At 36.3% G+C, this 22,826-nt stretch overlaps 1 protein-coding gene across 10 annotated transcripts in view; it reads left to right on the top strand.

Annotated features, from left to right (window-relative positions):
- The window catches only part of TANC2 (tetratricopeptide repeat, ankyrin repeat and coiled-coil containing 2), a 352,068-nt gene that overhangs the window by 191,342 nt on the left and 137,900 nt on the right, over positions 1-22,826 (top strand). For all 10 annotated transcript variants that reach the window (XM_073883063.1, XM_025890285.2, XM_073883069.1 and 7 more), the window contains 2 exons: positions 11,060-11,208; positions 17,200-17,386. In XM_073883063.1, the coding sequence (XP_073739164.1) occupies positions 11,060-11,208; positions 17,200-17,386 (336 nt within the window). The remainder of the gene's footprint in view (positions 1-11,059; positions 11,209-17,199; positions 17,387-22,826) is intronic.

The raw sequence follows: 22,826 nt of genomic DNA, 5'->3' as shown, positions 1-22,826 counted from the left end.
TAAATATATGTAAATGACATAGATTTCTCTCTACAAAGAATATATCTTTTCACTGTCTAATTTACTACAAAGGGGTTCATAAGCTTGAGGAACTGGAGCTATATAATACTGGAGCTCAGTTTTGGGGGGAACATGTCAGAGCCCCTGTGCCGGCTTCAGCACTTACTATGACAAAAAACAGCCCTGATTTTAACAGCCACCCATTTTCCAGTATTTATTAGAAAGGAAAAACGTTTAGGTAATCATTTAAGAACTAAGAAATGAAAATATAACCAGGTTTGCTTTGGGCCAAGCTAATCATAGGTTTTATAACTCTGTGAGAGAGAAAGAATGGGTTTCTTTATTTGATTAAATGTGGTACAAATTTCTGAGTTTTGAAGTAGATGAGAACAAGTGGTTTATAATTAGCAGATCGTAAAGGAAAATGTAAACAGCTCGATGTGAAAATGCTAAGAGAATGCAGAGAGAATTAAGAGAGTCTATACACTGAGACTCTGTGCAGCCTGCCATGTTCGGGATGTAGATTAGGGGTTTGGATGCATTAACTATGAGACATTCATTTCTTTTTTTTTTTTTATTATGTTCAGTTAGCCAACATATGGTACATCATTAGTTTTTGTTGTAGTGTTCAACGATTCGTTAGTTGCGTATAACACCCAGTGTTCATCCCAACACATGCCCTCCTTAATACCCAATCACCCAGTCATCCCATAGACATTCATTTCTTGACACAGTTTTAGTCATTGTCTAATCCCTCTGTGGTTTGGCTACTTTTAAATAGAAGACACTTTTTTTTTTTTCAAATATAAAGTGTAAACCATCTCTGAAAGGAGAATTAGTGTCATCAAGGAAAATGTTCAGCACTTGTTTTTTTACAGCATCCTATTTCTTGCCAGCATTATATTTCTCACATAGTTTAATTTACTATGACTTAATTGATTGATTGATTGATTTTCTGTTTCCCCCCCATAAGACTATAACCTCCTTAAGAATAGGGGCTATGCCCCTTGTTCATAAATGTGCATGTAACACTTGACACAGTGCTGGACACACAGAAAGTACTCAGTAAATATGTATTGAGTTAATGAATGCTTTCCTATATTGTCTATCATCAGGATACTGTTAAAGATAAAAGTAGGGGCTCCTGAATGGCTCAGTCGGTTAAGCATCTGCCTTTGGCTCAGGTGATGATCCCAGGTCCTGGGATCGAGTCCCGCATTGGGCTCTCTGCTCAGTGGGGAGTCTGCTTCTCCCTCTCCCTCTCCCACTCCCCCCGCTCGTGCACTCTCACACACTCTCTCTCTGTCAAATGAATAAATAAAATCTCTTTAAAAAAAGATAAAAGTAAATAAAATAACCATATAAACAATTCGTATTCAGCAATCACATATTTCCTGGCAAAAAATGAGGTGGTTGAGAACATAGGCTCAGGAGCCAGACAGCCTGGACTTCAGTATTAACTCTGTCACTGACCTAACTCTGTAACCATGGGCAAGCAAGAAATTAATCTCCATGTGCCTCCCTTTTATTATCTGTAGGGTAGGGAACATTGTGAAGATTAAGTGATTTAATACATGTAAAGCACTTAGAAAAGTACGAGGCACTAATAGCCCAATAAATATTAGTTATTGTTGTTATTACTACTAGTACTACTATCATTATTAATATTCTAGAAATAAATTTAAAAGACTCTTTTAGAACATTAAATTATGCTGCATTTAATCCGTCTTGAACTTAGAGCTTTATATTTCTGTTGAACTGGAAAATCATCTGGAATTTGAATCTGAAAATCATTCCCTCAGCTCTTTTTCCCTACCTCTACTGTTACAAAACCAACCTCATCCATTTTAAGAATTTTGAGTATTACCTCCAAGAGTCCTCTTCTCTCCTTTTCCTCCCACCACCCTTCCAAGACAAATTTGTTTTCTTTCTCTGTGGTCTCCAGCACTTCCTTTATTTATAAAATATTTTTTGTATCCATTGGCTTCTCTATCTGTATGTCATTGCTCTGCTTTGTTAACTGGTACAAGAGAAGTGGCCAAATAATTTTTAATTTTATACTAAATTTTGAATTACAGCATTGTTTCTTTTTTATAATTCTAGACTTCTTTCTTGGAGGAAGAATCAGATATGGTGAATATTGTTTCAATCTCAAGCCCAGTGTGTCAATACATTTTCTATAATTTTTAAAAATTAAACTATAAATACAGAAAGGCACACACATCATAATTATGTAGTCTTGATGAAATTCTCTGAAGCAAACACATCCATCTAACCACTACCTAAATCAAGATATAGAACATTACCAGTACTTTGGAAATTTTCCTCATGCTTCCCCCCCGCCCCCGCATCATTATCCACTTTATAACCCCTATTATGACCGCCATTCTGTTATTTCCTTTCCCCGTTTTCACACTTTGTACAAATGAAATCATTAGTGTGTATTCTTTTGAATCTCTCTTCTTTTGTTCAATAGTATATTTGTGAGATTATCTTTTGCTGTCATATTTCATTGTGTATTTACTATTGATGGACGTTTTTGATTTTGGCTGTTATGAACAATTCTTCTATGAATATTTGTTACGTATATTTTGATGCACCTATGTATACTCTTCCTCTTGGTATATACCTAGCAGTGGACATGCTAGAGTTTCAGTATGTTCAGCTTAAAATTTTTCCCAAATTTAATGCTACCAATTTGCATTCCTACCAGCACAGCAGTATTTAAGTATTTTTTTACCCTGTATTGTCAGGGTTGGTTGTTTGTTTTGTGTGCTATTCTGCACTGTACATATGCAGTGGTATGTCACTGTGATTTTGATTTTCATCTCCATCTCCCAGTAATGTTGAACAGCTTTTCATATGCTTATTGGTCATTTGGACATACTCTTGTAAATTCTTGTATAGATTTTTTTGTTTATCTTTTGATAGGATTGTCTTTATTTTTCTTACTGATTTGTATGGATTCTCTATATATTCTAGAAAGAAGCCCTTTGTTGGATATATGAATTGGAGATATCTTTTCCTACCATATGACTTGCCTTTTTGCCACCTTAGTGGTGTCTTTGGTGAACAGAAGTTTTTCTTATTAATAAACTTCACTAAAAGCCAGTCTTCTTTTGTGGTTAAGTGCCTTTTGTGTCCTGTTTAAGAAGTCTTTGCCTAGTCCTAGGTCATGCAAATATTCTATTAGTTTATCTTTCAGAAAATTTGTTTTACCTTTCATATTTGGGTCTATAATCCATATGGAATTGAGTTTTGTACATGGTATGATGTAGGGGACAGGTTTTATTTTAATTCATATCATATTGATCCATCATCAGTTATTGACAATACCATCCTGTTACTAAAACATGGCAGTGGCTCACCCTTGTCCTAAATAAGGTGAATTATATACGTATGGATATGCTTTCGATTCTTTATTCTGTTCCATTGGTCTTTTTATCTATGTTTGTGTCAGTCATACTCTGTCTTAAGTGCTTTAGCATTAAATCTTGATATTAAGTAATAGAAGTCATTCTTCTTCAAGTTTTCTTTACTATTCCTGGACCTTTCCATTTCTGTGTAAGTTTTAGAATCTTTTATTTCTTATGGTGCTGTATTCTTTATTCAGTGTTCTGGGAGCAAAGCCTAACACATAAATACACTCCCCCCAAATAGCCAAAATAAAATAAGAACTTAAAATTTAAATAGCTTTAATAAGCAGAGAATGTGTGAAATTTGTATGATTTGTTTTGTGTAAAATAGTCTTACAGTGATCATCTAATTTTGTTTATCATGTTCTAAATTCATCACTATTGAAAGAAGTCGCATTAGAATTCCACTCAAGGAAAGTACTATCTTTGTTTACAGACATACCTTAATTGGGTGTGTTTGGTTATAAAAATGCCTGGATGGTCATGGATGAGACAAAAAGATGGGTAAAACATTCGGTATGAAGAAGAGGAATTTTTTTTTTTTAGATTTTATTTATCTATTTGAGAGAGAGAGCACAAGCGGGGCTGGAAGGGGGCAGAGAAAAAGGGAGAGGGAGAAGTAGATAGACTCCCCACTGAGCACGGAGCCCACCACATGGCTTGATCCCAGGACCCCAAGATCACGACCTGAGCCGAAGTCATACACTTACCCAACTGAGCCACCCAGGTGCCCCAAGAGGAATTTTAACCGCAAATATTTGGTATGAGGATTTAAGAGGAATTTTGAGAGTTATGAGAGCAGGTACCCTGGGTAGAGGGGTGGTAGGAAGTGATGCCAGCAACATGGTAAGAGACTGGAATCAAGGATGACAGTATAACCTGGGGTTAAGAGCTTGAGTTCTAGATCCAGATTGCCTGGACATCCGCTCACTAGACATATGAATTTGGATAAACTTACTTATTTTTGGGTAAACTTACTTATAAACTTACTTATTCTTTCTATGCTTCCCTTTCCTATTTGTAAAACAGGGATAAGGTACCTACCCTCGTAAGGCAGATATGATAACTAAATGAGTTAGTATGTATTACACAGTACCCAGAAACAGTACCTGGTGAGTTAGTATGTATTACACAGTACTCAGAAACAGTACCTGGCATCTAGTTAATCTTCATATGTGCTAGCTGCTGTTATAATTAATAAAAGATCATCTGTGTTATCATCTGAGATATATTTTTATTTAAGTTCTGTTCTTGATATATTTCCCTACCCTTGACATACACAATGCATCCCCAGGAGGTCCTGTGTAAGAACAAGATGTGTTGAAGACTGAAAAGATTATTAGAATCTAGTAGTGCAGAAAACAAACCCCACACTCGGGAAGGAAACAAACTAAAACTTCATTGTAAGCCAGAAACTGAAGTAATTCTAGGAATCCTCAGAAGTAACAGATTGGGAGCACCTGGGTGGCACAGTCAGTTGAGTGTCTGCCTTCGGCTCAGGTCATGATCCCAGGGTCCTGGGATCCAACGCTCCGTCTGTAGGAGCTCCCTGCTCAGCAGGGAGTCTGCTTCTCCCTCTGCCTCTGCCTTTCCCCCTGCTCATGCTCTCTCCCTCTCTCTCTCTCTCCCCCACTCTCTCTCTCTCCCCCACTCCCCCACCCCCCAACTCTTCCATACTCTCTCTCTCAAAAAAAAAGAAAAAGAAATAACAGATTGGACACTCTGCATTGAGAGTACATCCAGTTTGACAAATTTGGTTTTTTATTTTATTATGTTAATCACCATATACATTAGTTTTTGATGCAGTGTTCCAGTTTGACAAATTTTAAAGGGTAAGATGTTTCAGGGTTTCTCAGCCTCAGTGCTGTTGACTGTTGAGGCTAGAGAATCCTTCGTTATGAGGAGCGCTCTTGTATAATGTAGTATGTTTAGCAGAATTCCTGGTCTCTCTCTACTAGAGCTTATGTTCACTCAAAACCTTATACATGGGTGTTTGTAGTAGCTTTATTCAGAATATCCAGAAACTGGAAACAACCCAAATATCCTTCAGTGGGTGAATGGTTAAACAAAATGTGGTACATCAATGCAATGTATTACTACTACTCAGAAAAAGAAAAAAAAGAAAAAGGAACAAACTATTGAAAGAGGCAACAATTTGAATCGATCTTAAAAGCATTATGCTGAATCTTTTAAAAGCCAATCTCAAGTATAATTTCTTCTGTATGATAGTCTCAAAATCACAAAATGGCTCACAGAACCCAGGAAAACACTTGAGTATTACCAGTTTATCATATGGGATATCTTTTTTTTTTTTAAAGTAAACTCCATGCCCAGCATAGGGCTTGAACTCATGAAACTGAGATCAAGACCTGAGCTGAGATCAATAGTCAAATGCTTTAGCAACTGAGCCACCCAGGCACCCCTCATGAGGGATATCTTTAATGATACAAATGAACAGTCAGATGAAGAGGTACATGAGGGGTGGTCCATAAAAGTCCTGAGCACAGGAGCTTCGGTCCTTGTGGGGTTTAGGTGCACCATCCTCCCAGTATGTGGATGTGTTCATCAACCTAGAAACTCTCCAAACCTTATTGTTAAGTATTTTCATGGAAGTTCCATTATGTAGGCATGATTGATTAGTCACTGGCCATGGCTGATTAACTCAACTTCAGCCCCTTTTCCCCTCCCTGTAGGTTGGGGAGTGGGGTGAAAGTTCCAACCTTCTAATAACATGGTTGGTTCTCTGGTAACTAGCCTCCATCCCACAGCTGTTTAGTGGCCCACTAAGAGTCACCTCAAAAGGGGTTATGAAAAACAAAAGATGCTTCTCTCACCAGTCACTCAGGAAATTCTAAGAGTTCAGGAACCCTGTTCCAACAACTGGGAACAAGGACCAGATATGTATTTCTCATTATATCACAGTATCACATATAAGCAATATGCCTGTAAATAAGTTGTCTCTTATGTAGACATTCTCACTATTTATAATATTACTTTCCAGTGAGGGAGCCGTATAACATACTAGTTGGGAGCATTGATTCTGGAGGCAGGGAGCCTGGGTTCTAAACCTGGCTCTGCCATTTATTGCTTGTGCTTAAGTTTTCTTATCTGTAAAATGAGTGTAATAATACCTATTTCATAAAGTTGTTATAAAAACTAAGTAAGTTAATATTTGTAAAGTGTTCAATGACTTGTACATAAGCACCATATGTTAAATAAATGAATCATATAATCTAATGTCTTATTTTCCACAGATTATAAACTTTTTAAAGTCAATGACTGTACCTTCTCCACGTTATATAAATCCTCATAGTACCTAGTACATAGAAAATACTTGGTAATCATCAGAATAGCCTCCTAGAAGAAAATGAAATGGAGCCTCAGAATATCTAGAGGTCAGGAATCTATGCTAAGAAGAATTTGGAAAACCTTAGCTAGTTTAATCTATAGAAGGGGAAAAGGGTAATTCATCAATTTGAATATAGCAGTTACCTTTTTATTAAGGAATAAGAAGCTTTCATTCTCGGGGTGGGGGGCAGCAAGGACCATGTAAACTTAAAAAATATTTGTGAATAAAAATAACCCTATTGGGGCGCCTGAGTGGCTCAGTCGTTAAGCGTCTGCCTTCAGTTATGATCCCAGGGTCCTGGGATCGAGCCCCGCACCGGACTCCCTGCTCGGCGGGAAGCCTGCTTCTCCCTCTCCCACTCCCCCTGCTTGTGTTCCCTCTCTCGCTGTCTCTCTCTCTGTCAAATAAATAAAATAAAATCTTAAAAAAAAAAAACCCTATTGATTCTATTATATCTGTTCTGTGGCAGAGAAATCTATTTTTGTTGACTCTCGGAGAGGACATAGGGAAGAGAAAATAGAGACCGTTTTTCTACTCCGACATAAATTCAATGAAAGTTCTATATAGATTTTCCACAGATGGGACACTTGAGTTCATTAATAGTGTACAAAAATACACATATAGTCCCTTCCTCTGACCCCTAGGTTATAACTTTAGTAGATAATATAAATGTAAGTGTAAACTGAATAATAACAAGGTAAATCACACTTTCTTGCCATCATGGAGTGGTTTAATGTTTAAGACTGAATATCCTAAAAACTTAAGAAGCTATTAAATTTTGACATTGAACCATATGATATTATAGCTAATGCTTACTGCGTTGACAGGACATGTCTCTCTCCAAAAAAAAGATTTTTGTAATGTCCTATAGGATCTGTGCCATTGTGGATTTTTATAAAGTTAGACTAAATGTATCTGAATGAAAACAAAATCTGAAAAAATGTTGACCGTGAATCAAGTTACTGTAAACAGGCAATTTAAATAAATTATTTCTACATTACATTTAGAGTAGATCATACTATGTTCCCTGACTCCTTTTTGTTCTCTATTTGCACTTGAGCTTAGCCAAAGGCTAAGAAGCAATTATAAATTCTCTCTTTGGAAAGAAATTTATCTTGATGGTGAGTCCAAGGAAAAACCTAATACTGACTTTGTTTAGCGTCCCTCAGTGAATTTGAAAAAGAATTAATTCCTATAGTTGGTGACCACTGAAAAATAGCCTAAATAGAAAAAGAACCTAAAAAGCAAATTGTATGAAAAGAATGTAGCAGTCTGGAGACAGAGGATTAAAATGAATACCAGCGATCAGAAATTGGGGGGGGTCTAAATTTCAGGGCAAAAATGAACTTTAATGGGGTTTCTTTTTGGAGTGATTAAAATATTCTGGTATTAGAAAGTGATGGTGGTTGCATAACCTTATGAATATACTAAAAGCCACTGAATTATACACTTAAAGAGGATAGAGTTTGTGGTATGTGAATTATATATCAATTTTTAAAAAATGACCCTGGGGGCACCTGGGTGGCTCAGTTGGTTAAGCATCTGACTCTGATTTCGGCTCGGGTCATGATCTCATGGGTCATGGGTTTGAGCCCCGCATCAGTCTCTGTGCTCAATGGGGAGTCTGCTTGGGATTCTCTCTCCCTCTGTCCCTACCCCCCACTCTTATGTGTGCGCATGCTCGCTCTCTCTTTAAAAAAAAAAAAATGACCCTCACTGTGGGGGAAGTGCTAGTTGGGCTCATGTGGCATGGGGTAGGACCCCAAGCAGGGGGAGTAGAGCATTTGTGTGCAGGGTGGCAGTGAGCAGCAGTGACATTGTATTTGAAGGTGGAACAGATTAAGTAAGGATAGTGAGAGATGTCTTACTGTTGGAGAACAAGTTTACAACTTTGGGAAAAAAAAGTTTGGGGAAAAATAAAACCTAGAATTAACCTTATGGTACTAAATTGGAATTAGAGCATCACCAGGAACTTTTGGGGGGTGTGTTTGTGTACAGATTTACAAATGAATATAAGGATATGTGACTGTTGTATATATGTATATATGTATGTATGTGCATGATTATACTGCCTGCCTCTGTCCCAGTGGACCTGGAGGACAGTAGCATCCTAAAAGCAGTGAGCATATATGATATTCTAAATGCCTTTCCCCACTAAAAAGAACCAGGGCTTCTTGGAAAAGCATCTGATTCTACGGCTAGGGCAGGGGAAGTAAAAGATGAGCCTGGAACATCTCTTACTTTCCCAAAGAAAAGAAATGCTCAGAAGATGACACAGGTGTGTCAAAAGGTTACAAGAGCCAAACTGAAAGGGCTTACCCTGGCCAAATCTGGGACAGTTGAAACAACAACATAAATAATGATAGTAACAGATTATAACTCATTGAATATATAGGAATCACTGAGTTCAGATAAATAGATAAGGAAAAGAAACTAAGCTGTAGAAAGAATGATGGGTTTAGAAAAAACACTATTTGGCATGGTAGTAATTAGTTCAACCAAGAAACATTAGTGAATGCTAAAAGACAGTGGGCAAAATTTCATTGAGGAGAGAGTCAGACTGATAATTTTACACTAACAGTGTCCATACTATCATTATTCATAATATCCAACAGATGGAAACAACCCCCAAGTCTGCAACATCAGTTGAATAAACTATGGCAATATACATACAATGGAATATTATTTATTCATAAAAAGGAATGAAATTCTGATGCATGCTACAACATGGATGACCCTTGAAAACATGCGCAAAGTCAGATAGGCAAGACATAAAAAGACAAATATTGTGTGGTTCCACTTATATGGTACCGAGAATAGGCAAATTCATAGAGAAAATAGGATAGAGATTAGCTGGGGCTAGTAAGAGGGGGGAATGGGAAGTTTTTATTTAATGGGTACAGAGTTTCTTTGGGGGAAGATGAAAAAGTTCTGGAAATGGACAGTGGCAGTGGCCATACAGCACTGTGAATGAACTTAATGCCACTGAATTGTACATGTAAAAATGGTTAAAATGGAAAATCTTGGTATATATATTTTATTGCAAACATATTTTTTTAATTTAAAAATTTGTTGAGAAGTAGGATGTATTTACACAGACCCAAAATGTCCCTCCACAACATACTTATTAATTACAAAGGGAAAAAGTGTAATTTTAGAGCCACAAAATCTAGCAAACACTACTATAACAAAGTGATCTAAGTTAACAGCATCACTTTTGTGATAGTCCTGCCAAAAATGCATAACTTAAGTCAAATCATAAGGTAACAGGAGATAAATTCGAATTGAGGGACATTGTGCAAAACAACTGGCCTATAATCTTCAGAAGTGTCAAGGTCATGAAAGTTAAGAAAAGACTGATGAGCTGTTCCAAATTAAAAGAGATAAAAGAGAACTGAGAATGAAATGCACTGCCTAACCCTGAAATGGATCCTTTTGCTAGAAAGCACATTACTGGGACAAAACTTAAATGGGATCCGTGGGTGTGATCATAATAATGCCAAATGTTAGTTTTCTGAGGTCTGTGCTGTTGCTGTCATTATGTATGAGAATGTCCTTGTTTATAGGACTCTAACTGGGGATGATGGGACATCATGTTTATACTTTCAAAGGTTAAGGGAAAAAAATGTTCTTTATACTATTCTTGAAACTTTTTTATAAGTTTGAACTAATTTCAAAATCTTTTGAAAAAAGAGGGGCACCTGAGTGGCTCAGTCGTTAAGCATCTACCTTCAGCTCAGGTCATGGTCCCAGGGTCCTGGGATCGAGCCCCACATCGGGCTCCCTGCTCCGCGGGAAGCCTGCTTCTCCCTCTCCCACTCCCCCTGCTTGTGTTCCTTCTCTCGCTGTGTCTCTCTCTGTCAAATAAATAAAATCTTAAAAAACAAAAAACAAAAAAATCTTTTGAAAAAAGAATATTTACACAAACTTTAAGAGAAAAGAAAAAGATAAAAGAACCTGAATGAAGGTGGGGATTGTGGCAGGAGCCATGTCCCAAGACCAGGACTGAATTGGAAACCTAACTGCAAAAGAAATAGGAAACATCTTCTATTCAGTAAATTACAAACATTCTCTCAAACCCAGGTTTCAAGTAGATACATTGAGGATAATCCGAGTAAACGATATATCAATTATAATATGCAAAAGTGGGAAAATCAGCTTCTAGGCAGGGATCTGGTAATTTTGGATTTAGAATGAAAATGAAGGGAATGACCAAATTCAATGTAAGAATAGTTGCAGGACAAGGCCATTTTATTTTGAAAGATTCATGTGTTTCAATGTCTGCCTGTTATAGGTGATGCTGAACAGGAACTTGGTCCCCCTCCATCTGTAGATGAAGCAGCAAACACACTCATGACTCGTCTGGGTTTCCTCCTTGGAGAGAAAGTGACGGAAGTTCAGCCAGGTGACCAATACACCATGGAAGTACAGGATGAAAATCAGGTAAACTGCTTGCTGTCACCTGCGAAACGTGGAATAAATCAGCCTATATTATACAGGAAAAATGTTGCAGGGTGTGTGTATGTGCGTATCCCAGTTGTTGAATAACTTTTGAGGCCTGAAGATATAGCTTAATTTTCCATCATCACTGTATTTCTTTAGTTTATGAAACACCTTTTAGTTTCATTCTTAGGTTTAAAAGGCCACTTTAAAGTTTTGATTCATTTATGGAATGAATGAGGAAGTAAATAATGCATAAGCCAAGAAACAGAATTGACATTTATATGGGCACTGTACCCAGAAATTATAGAATATACATCATTTTCAAGTACATGTGGATTATTTACCAAATTGACAATATGCTGACCAGGTCTCAGTAAATTTCGGATTACAACTACTGTGATCATAGTAGAATTAATCAATTACAAAATGATAACCTTGAAAATGTTAACTACAAGGTAATTTAGAAAATCCCCCAAATGTTTGGCTATTAATAAACTTCTAAATAGCCTTTCAGTCAAAAAAGAAATCACAAGAAATTAGAAAATATTTTAAACTGAAATAATAACGAAATATAACAATTTATAGTATGTATTTGTAGTATATAAAACTTAGAGTTAAAGAGGTACTCAAAAATTTTTAGTTTTTTTTTTTTAAGATTTTATTTATTTGACAGAGACACAGTGAGAGAGGGAACACAAGCAGGGAGAGTGGGAGAGGGAGAAGCAGGCTTACTGCGGAGCAGGGAGCCCAGTGTAGGGCTCAATCCCAGGACCCCAGGATCATGACGTGAGCCGAAGGCAGACGCTTAACCGGTTGAGCCACCCAAACGCCCCCAAAATTTTTAGTTTTGAATATATATATTAGAAAAATGAAAATCTGAAAAATTATCTAAATATTCATGTCAAGTTAAAAATTATCAACAATTTGAAAAAAATTTTCTTTCATAGATTTTTCTTTCTTTTAGCTATTTTTTAGTTTAAATGTAGCAAAGGAAGTAGACTCAAATTCATTTGTGTGGTCTTCATCTTTAAAATGTATGTCCTGTAGTGAATCCTTTTATTCTAGAAGATGACAATTTGAGTTCGTTTTGTCTATTCTTAACAAATATTTGTGAAGATTCTATATCCTATGTTAGTTTTGTCATAAAATAATAGTCTTCAAGGATTATTTGGACATATTTATAGATCATGTGGATAATGTTCAGGTGTTCTGGAGCTTTCTCCTGAGACTTCTCTACATCCTCATTCCCTCAGTCATTGGTTTTGCTGGCTGCACATTATAATCACATTATAATTACAGTTTTTATAGAATTCAGATGCCTGGAGATTCTAATCATATTGAAACTCCTCCGTTCTTTTTTTTTTAAATACTCTTAACTCCTGAATTGCCTCTGGCCCTGCCTTTCCCCTGAACTCCAGTATATTTCCAGCTACTCCCTTTGCTACGTGTGTGTCCAAGATGCAGCTCAAACCTAACATGTCAAAAACTGAAGCCTTACATTTTTTTCCCAGAACCTGCTCCTTCTGCAGTGTTTTCTCTCAGAGTAGTTTGTATCACCTTCGTGCTTTGGACAAAAGCATTGGAGCCATTCTTGAGTTTTCTCTGTCAGATTACACATTCACTCTTTCAGCAAATCGTATAGGCTTTGTCTGCAAAGTATATTCTGAATCTGCTCCCTTCTCTTTACTTCCACGGCTACACCTGAGTCCACGTCACTGTCCTCTCTTGTCCGGGCTACTGCAATGGTTACTGGACTGTAAGGCCTGGAACTTTTGCCTGTTCTCGCTACTGCCATATCCTCTGCATCTAGAATAGGGTCTAGCATTGGTAGGTGCTCAGTAAATATTTACTGAATGAATAAATAGCCTCCTCATAGGTCTCTGCTTCCACTCTTGCTCCTCTGTAGTCTGTTCACACAGTAACCAGAGTGATCCTTGTAAAATATGGATCTGATCTTTTTGCTTCTGTGCTCTCAATCTTCCACTGTTTTCTCATCACATTTAGAATTAAATCTGAAATCTTTAGCATGGTCAGAAAGGCACTGCCTGGTCTGACCCCTTGCTACTACCTCTCCTACACTGCCTACCCCCCTCCCTTTCACCTGCAGCTCTGCAGTGACACTGACCTTCTGTCGTTCCTCTGACACAGAACATTCCTTTAGTACTGGAAAGCGCTTCCCGCATAACTCACTTGCTCACTTCATTCAGTGCTCTGCTCAGATGTTCCGGGAAGCCTTCCTTAACTGCTGTTTCTAATAGCCACTGCCCACCTCTATACCCCCTTATACTGCTGCTTTATTTCCTTTATAACTCTTAACCATTAATTTATTGCACTCCATATTTAGTTGTGAGTTTTTGTTTTTGTTTTCTTGTCTGTATCTCATACAAGAGTGTAAGCTTCATGATGGCAGGGATTGATGGTTTTTTTTTTTTAATCAGTAACTGTGTTGGTATGCTATGCCCTGTGAATAAAAAAATGGGAATGATATATGCTGAGGGCCTTTTTGATATTGGTATAAGTAAAACATCCATTTTTATTTTTTACTTTTTATTTCTTGATATTCATGTAAAGTTAAAATGTGACTATTCTAGTGATGACCAAGGAACATGATGTTACAGTATGAGTATTTGCCAAAGATCCTGTTGTTTCTAATAATAGAAAAGTCACTTACATTTGTGGTGAGCAGAGTATAACATAAACTACTTCAATTAAAAAAAAGAAAGAAAGAGAAAAGTCCCTGAACGAGGAAGTAGAAAATCTGTGCCCTACTTCCAATTCTACCCCGTATGACTTTGTAAAATCAGACATTCACTTAACCTCTCTGAGCTTTAGGTTTTTCATAGGTAATAACAGCTGACATTTATGAAATGCTTCCTACATGCTAATCGTTGTACTAATTGTTTTATTTGTACTATTTTGCTTAAGCTTCCTTATACCCCAGTGTGGTAGGGTCCATCGATATTCCAGATTTCAGATAAAAAAGTGGAAACACAGTGCCACAAAGTGATGGAATAGTATTCAAATCCAGACAGTCTGCTTTTACAACCTCTGTTCTTAACAGTTGCACCATACCATTTCAGTGTAATATGAAATAATAATACCTGACAGGATTGTTGTGAGGATCAAGGTAAATCACGAATATGAAATTACTTTGTAAGCTGTAAAATGCCATATAAATAAAAGGTGTAAAATACTATGCAGTATAATTAGTATATAAATATATTGCAAGAACTATGATTTGGGGAAATTATTTGATAGCTTTCATTCTTTAGGGCAGTTTCTTATTCACATTTCTTAATGGGGGAAATAGTACTCATTTGCCTTATACTTGGTTGAAAAGGAGTAAATGAAATAATATTAAATTTTTTTAAACTGTAAAGCATTGAACAAATGTAAAATACTATTAGTGATTGCCTTCTGGGAATATAATATACCATGAAACTATCTTGGAACCACAGAAGGAAGTGACTAAATTGATCATTGGAATTTCTAGTCTTAGGAAGGTTATTAAGAATTAGGAGGTCATGTTCGTTTGGTGACTTTCTTCCGAACTAAACAGCGTGCTAACAAAGGTAGATTTCTTTGTTTAGGAAGGCCTGAGGGTAATAGCATCCTCAGAATTATACTAGAAAGGACAGAATCCAGCACAGGCAAGTCACATGTATCGTTTTTCTACAAAAGACAAAGTACTGAAAGTAATATTCAACCAACCACTATATTTTCTTCACTCGGTAATTTCTGGAGTGGTAGGATATACTTTAGGAATTCCATCATCAGGTTCTTACCTTGAATAATTGTAGAACCTTTAAGAGACCTTTAGGAAGGATCCTTTGGGATCCTTCCAGAGAACACAATGGAAAAACCACTGAAAGATTTTATAAGTGGTGTGGTTTAATTAGAGGTCCATTTTAGCTTAAAGCATGGAGAATGGTTAATGTTATCTTTCGGTGTCTAGAAGAGATTTCTATATCCCATTAACTAGCTTCCTTAAATAAAGAGGAGGCCTGCTTTTTAATTCATAAGCCATGAGCAAATTTCTCCTTTCTAAACGGCTTGATCTTTAAGCTTTGCTTTTACAGTTAAAGGTTTTAAAGCATACATTCTGTGATACAAGCTTTATTTTGTAGAAAACAACTTGTAGTAAAAATAGTGTCTTTTGGGCTTAACCTCCACATTGGCTGTATTATGTATATAATAGTTTCCTTTCTCAAAGAACAGACTGAGAATCTTGTCTAAAAATGGAAATGAGTTGCTATGGAAGTAATAGATTCAGATTCATACTAAAATGGAACTTTTTCAATATGGAATGACTATAGATATATTTAATGTAAAAAAAAAACCCTAGTATAGTTCATTTCATCTACCCACATATTTTTTTAAACTGAGAGTGAGGAGGTTAAAAATTGCCATGTTAGATTCTAACTAGGGAGGATTCTAATTCAGTAAGTCTGGGGTGTGGGGCTCTGCATTGGGGAGCTTGCTTTTTTACATTCCATAGGTGATTCTACTACATGCCCAGTTAAAACTCATTGCTTTGGTAGGCCAACATCATTTTATAAAAATAGAGGAGATTACAAAGAAATTGAAACTCCCCCCTCCTCTGGAGAAAAAATGTAGGTAGAAGAGAAATGGCATAGATCAGAGGGCTTATGGTATGACTAACAAAAATCAATTCCTAATATTATTAATGTGGTTGAAAAGATTTGCTTCATTGCAAGGTTCTGAGAATGTCACTTTTGCTTTAAGTTGAATATAGCTTTTATGACCTAGTTATAGCATTTAAATTAAAATCAAAAACTGGATTCAACACATGTGATTAAATACAAGGGAGTGTATCTAAAACTTATTTTAGGATGAGTAAAAGAGCCTTAATTTTCTCATATTTAGTGATTAACACATTTTCCAGTCAAGTTGTTAAATGTAAATCTTCAATTTTAGTGGAGAGAATGTGACTAGTGACTCTATAGGTAAAGAAGTTGAAAGGTTTCTTTTATTATTTTATTTGTTTGTTTGTTTGTTTATTGTTAATCACCATACATAACATCATTAGTTTTTGATGTAGTGTTCCATGATTGTGTATAACACCTAGTGCTCCATGCAGAACGTGCCCTCTTTAATACCCATTATATCATTATTCTTCCTTCAAGTAATTTTGTTACTGATCATTTACCATTTTAAGAAGGATAAAATTCTTTTAGTATTTGAAAAAAATATATACTTTTATTCATTATTTTGGCAATTTATTTAGGTAGAAAGGGCTAAAGAAAAGTGGATTTTCATTAAATTAGGGAAGCCAGGATATATTGCCACCAATCTTTTTGGTGATTATTCATTCCTTCCTGTCAAAAACTAAACTGAGGTGACCTCAGATATAAGAATCATTCAAGATACAAAGCAATCTCAGCCTATAATCAGTTTCTACAGAGAAATTATTAAGTTTTGCTTTAAATGAACATTGTTTTTGATCTATTTTTTAGATAGACTTTTAGGATAAGGCATTTTCTCTGCATTCATTTATGTCTCAGGGCAGCCACCTATGTATCGAAAAAAATGCTTATTTGCATTAGAGCCTTATTTTTATTTCACCTTGGCTGCAGATTTTTTTTTTCAATCCAAAGAAAAGTATTAACAAGACTAAGTTCTAAGCCTTCAGAATAGTTTTATTGATAGGAAAAAGCAAGGACAACTTGCAGTTAATTAAAAATCCTTCTATGAATTCATAGCAGTGATAAAGAATATTTGTCACTAGAAATTTCTTAGGTGGAAAAACCGGCCACAGTCTCTGTTTGTGTTAAATTTATCAAGTTGCACCTTAATTGTATGATGCAGAATCTCTTATCCTAGAAGGCAAAAAACAACTAGTACCTAGTAGATGTAAAAGCTATGTATGTAGATTTTGTCCTTTTTCTCATCAAAGCATATGTTTTGCCATAAGATACAGTTTACTTTAACAGCAATCAGTTTATCTTGTTTTTCATTCCAATTTTTCAGACCTCAGCAATCACGCAACGGATAAGTCCCTGTTCCACCTTGACTAGTAGCACTGCCTCCCCACCAGCCAGCAGCCCCTGCTCCACCCTCCCGCCAGTCAGTTCAAATGCAACTGCCAAGGATTGCAACTATGGGGCTGTAACTAGTCCAACCTCTACCCTTGAAAGCAGAGATAGCGGCATTATTGGTGAGTTGATTTTTACATTAATCATTTTGCAGGGTTTTTTTCTTTTTAAAATAATTACATATTTTCAAAAATTCTGTGTTTGAATTGTTGAGAGAGATATATATAGAATGTGTCCTTTTCTTTTTAATGATGCTGGAGAGAGAAATAAAGGTAAACAAAATGAAAGCTATTCCCTCCCTGCTTAACCACTCCTTTAAAGATATTACCTGACAAAAGGAGGGGTGGATAGAAAAAGTTTTGTCTACTTCTCCCTGTAAATTCATCTATCTGCCAACAGAAGTGGTTCAGAAAATGTTCATTCCTCACTGAACTAGTAGAGTTTGATGGAGGTTCTTAGTTCTTCATATATGTATTGCTTATTGTATACTTATTAAGGGGAGTCAGTCAAATGGAAATGAGTGAAGTTTTGGGAAATGAGGAATCTGAAGAAAGGGAATGCACAGAGAAGAAAACAGGAATGAGCACAGAATCTTAGGCATGTTCAAATTGAGCAGGAAATTGGAGGTGGGAGAATGAGCCAGTGGACAGGAGTAGTCAGACAAATAGAAGAATTGGAGCAAGGCCAAAGAAGATAAAAGGTTCAGGGAAGGGATGAGGAGAGGTTGGTCAACAAATGACAAAAGCTGAAAAGGCCAGGCATAAAGAAAATATTTCTTCCTCATTTGGCTTCCTTCTAAAAGTTATCAACTAAAAATATTTATTTATTTAGATGGGATAGCAGATATTAATGCCATGGCAACTAAATCTATCTCTACTACTTAAATGCATATATATCAACATGTGAATTTATTCATTTAAAATAAGTATTAAGTAAATGAAAAGAATAGTTTTTAAAGATTTTATTTATCTGCGAGAGAGAGAGAGAACGCACAGGTGAGCACAAGTGGGGAGGAGAGGTGGAGGGAGAGGGATAAGCAGACCCCCCGCTGAGCAGGGAGCCTGTCGTGGGGCGCAATCCCAAGACCTTGAGATCATGACCTGAGCCAGAGGCAGATGCCCAACCCACTGAGCCACCCAGGTGCCCTGATGAAAAGAATATTTTTACAGCAAAGTTGCAGGATACAAAATGAACACACAAAAACCAGTTGCATTTCTACATGCTAACCATGAACAATTCAAAAAGAAAATTAAGAAGACAATTCCATTATAATAACATCAAAAGGAATAAAATACTTAGGAATAAATGTAACCAAGGTAAAAAAGTTGTACACTAAACAGTACACTAAACTAAGACAAGTACACTAGACACAAAATATTGCTTAAGAAATTTTAAAAGATTTAAATAAATGAAGATATATTCTGTGTTCATGGATTGGAAGACTTAATATTGTTAAAGTGATAATATTTCTCAAAGCAGTCTACAGATTCAGTGAAATTACTATCATAATCCCAACAAAGTTCTTTGCAGAAATAGAAACACCGATCCTAAAATTCATGTGGAATCTCAGAGGACCCTGAGTGGCTAAAACAATCTTGAAAAAGGAGAACAAAGTTCTCCTTTAGTAGGATTTGTGATTAAAATAATCTGGACCTGATAGTCATGAAGATTTTTTTAACTTTTTTTTTTTTAAGATTTATTTATTTTACTTTTGAGAGAGAGAAAGAACGAGTGGGTAAGGGGCAGAAGGAGAGAGAGAGAGAGAGAGAGAGAAAGAGAGAGAGAATCCCAAGCAGACTCCCCACTGAGCACGGAGCCTGCCTCAGGGCTTGATCCCACGACCCTGAGATCATGCATGACCTGAGCTGAAACCAAGACTTGGACACTCAACTGACTGTGCCACCCAGGCGCCCCTAACTACTGCTTCATTGTATTTAATACTATAGGACTTTCTGTGTTTCTCTTTCTTTTTGAATCTGTTTTCCTTCGTTATGGTTTTTATCTTTTTCAAATTTACTGGTATAAAGTTGTCCAAAATATTCACTACCTACACCAGGAACCTGAGCTAGAGAGCTAAGAGGAGTCCGTCCTTCCCCCATCCAAATTTCTCATCCTTGGATTTTATTTTCATCTTTCTTAGTATTGTCTTGGCAGTCCTCATTATCTTAGACTTAGATTAATACAAATGTAACTGTTATTTCTGCTTTTCATCTTGTCCTTTCTGTTTTTTTACACAACAGGTCTGTTTTTTTACACAACCACCAAAATGAATTAACTGAAAACCAATTACTCCTTTGATTCCATTACCTAGAAGGTGATAGTGAACTACCTGAAAATCAAATCTGATCATATCACTCCTTTGACTCCCATTTACCTATAAAATAAAGCCCAGACCCTCCTGATCTGACCATGGCCAATTTCTCCAGCCTTCTGTCCCACTGTTTCTAGCCCTGTATGTATTGTTCTAGCCACATTAGACTTTATTGTTACCTGATGCATTTCAGTTTTTTCCTCTTTGTGCTTTTGCTCATATTGACCATTCTGCCTGTAATCTCTCTCTTACATATGAATGACTCCTGTGGATTTTTTAAGACTTTGTTAAGTATTCTGCCACTACCACTACCACCACCTCCCTTCAATTTTCCACTCCAACTCCTACTCAGTATATTCTTACTCCATGTTCCCAGTAACACCTGAGCATATAGATGTCATGGCATTTAATGTGTGGTATAGTAATTAATTTTTGAACCTGCTTTCCACCATTCAACTGTTAATTTCTTATTAGCAGAAACTTTGCCTTACTCATCTGTATCTGCAGCACCTTGTTCAGTAACTGGAATGAGGTAGCACTCTTGGTGCTTAGGTAAATGTTTACAAATGAAAGGAGAGCTGAAGGGGAGAAGGAGTGGGGCCTGGCAACTTGCATTCTTTTTTTGATAGTGCTTAGAGTGACCATTAGATACAAGATAGGTATTAGATTTATTAGATTTTGAACAAATAGAGATTAGAATTCTCCATTGACTAATTTTGTTCTCTTAAATTCTCTTTATGATTAATTTTAGCAAAATGACTTTTTTTTTTAAGATTTTCATTTATTTGACAGAGAGAGACCCAGCGAGAGAGGGAACACAAGTAGGGGGAGTCGGAGAGGGAGAAGTAGGCTTCCAGCCGAGCAGGGAGCCCAAGGCAGGGCTCCATCCCAGGACCCTGGGATCATGACCTGAGCTGAAGGCAGACGCTTAACAACTGAGCCACCCAGGTGCCCCAGCAAAATGACTTTTATAATCCCAGCCACTCTTCTTCTTGGGTTCTTCTGTTGATATTGTTAGAGTGCCTATCATTGCATATCCTCTGTGTTGCCATATATAAAACATAGCTTTAGATTGTGTTCATCCAAGCAGAAGGGATGGTGCTGGCAGATCAGACAAAATCTGCTTACAAGTAGTTACCTGTCAAAGGGAAAACCTAACACATCAGTGAATGTTCAAGGTAAATGTTCGTATGTTCTGAAAATTAAAAATGGGATCCTGCTTTGAATTACAGCTGGCAGTGTTTCTCTGTTTTTCTGATAAATTTCCAGAATTGTGTTCCTTGTACCATAAGTGCCTTTGTGGATAATAGATCTAATTTAAAGAATGATGAACTTCCATTCTTTAATGTGTATAAATACTGAAACATTTTCTTGCAAAATTATGAGAGAAGAATGAAAATAATATCTGGTCATCAAATTACTTCAACTGTAGAACAGTTAACAAATTATATATGAGCAGTTTATCTTGAGAAATGTTTTGTTTCTCTTTGGTTTTTATTTTTTTAATGCAATTTGAGTTGGAAGAAAATTGAATATGGCATAAGTAATAATAGTCAAAGATACTGAGATACTGTTATTACCTTGGAAATCTCACGACTGACCTACCTTAACTGTTAAATATGCTTTCTTTTAAGTATTTTCCCCTCTGATTATACAAACACCTGCTTTTCCAAATCTCATATTGCTTGCATTATTTCAAACAAAAACTTCCAAGATGGTCTGTTTATTAGTGCTCTGTATTTAAATCCTGCCCTATTAGCAAAATGCACAAAAGCTATTAAATGTTTTAATTTATGCATTTTAAATTCCTTTATAGGTCAGTTCAGTGTGATCCTTTGTGATGCACTGCATTTTCCACTTAACAACTATCAGAATTTTAGCCATTCATGTGTCTGACTGTATCACTCATATGATTTGCCAAAATGTATAGAATCCTAGTTATAAGATTCAGAATACTAGAAATGCAGACTTCCTGAAAAAATTTTTAAGTATTCTAAATATAAAAAGTTGCTCTCTAGGGTTCTAAAAGATTTTAAATAACTGTGACTTATTTGATTCTGTGTAGTCTGGATTCACCCCTGATGTGAGTTAATTTCTACCACAGAAAGCATTCTCTGTTCCAGTCATAGCTTCCCTCCCCCAATTCATAACCCTTCTTAAACAGGTGGTGAAACATCACCAACACAGTTGTCAGGTATTTGTATGGTAATTTTATATCTGTGCCTCTCTTTTTTAATTTTATGGGTATAACTCTAGTAGTGTAACAGTCTTATGTATGTGCCTAATAGATGATACCACTAATGATATATAATCTATCAGCTAGATCTATCTATCTATCTGTATAGCTTCAAGCAAAAATCTTGATAGTTGTAACCTCCGTGAGAGATCATCTTTCTATCCTATTCCTTTTTCATATTAAGTTTTAATAATAGTCCTTTTTGGTATGGTTATGTAGCAAAATGAATTTAAGCATGGGTCCATTTTGTTTCTCCTCTTGTTTATCTGGAGGTCACAGTTCTTTCCAGAATGGTATAATTGTTGAATTATTTCTTTTAATCAAATACCAGAATGTTTTTAAGTACTAATTTTGTTGCCAAATTTGGTCTTCTATCCTCTAGCCTTGTATCACTTAGCACCTACAAAGATGGAGTATCTGACTGTGCCCATTGTTTGTGATTATATTTTCCTAATGTTTCACATTAGTAAGTAAAAGAACCAGTACTAGACTGGCAACCCCAGAAACAAGCATAGGGCTGGCCCAGTCTAGTTGTAAAATAATTCTGTCTTATATAATAGTGTAATAATCTTCCTTAGAATTAGAAAACTGAGATTCAAAAATAATTAGTCTCAGGTCACAAGGACAGTAAGAGGCAAAGCTGAGATTCAAGTTCAGGTCTGTATGACTGTAGTCCAGTAGGATGTTGTATATTCTTTGATTCAGACTGCCACATTTTAGAAGTCATACCTCCCAGAGGGAAGGGGTTATGGGGATGAGCAACATCGGTAAAGGGGAGTGGGAGATACAGTCTTCCTGTTACGGAGTGAATAAGTTGGGGGGTAAAAGGCACAGCATAGGGAATATAGTCAGTGATATTGTAATAGCATTATTTGGTAACCGATGGTAGCTACACTTATAGTGAGCATAGCATAACCTATAGAGATGTTGAGTCACTATGTTGTGTACCTGAAACCAATGTAATATTGCATGTCAATTATACTCAAAAAAATTAAAATAAAAAAGTTACCCCCTC

This window comes from Callorhinus ursinus, unplaced genomic scaffold (assembly GCF_003265705.2).
Source record: "Callorhinus ursinus isolate GAN/ISIS: 27379988/994484 unplaced genomic scaffold, GSC_fseal_2.0 scaffold50, whole genome shotgun sequence".
Lineage (NCBI taxonomy): Eukaryota > Metazoa > Chordata > Mammalia > Carnivora > Otariidae > Callorhinus > Callorhinus ursinus.
The sequence above is the reverse complement of the archived record's forward strand: the minus strand, read 5'-3'. Positions and strand labels throughout refer to the sequence as shown.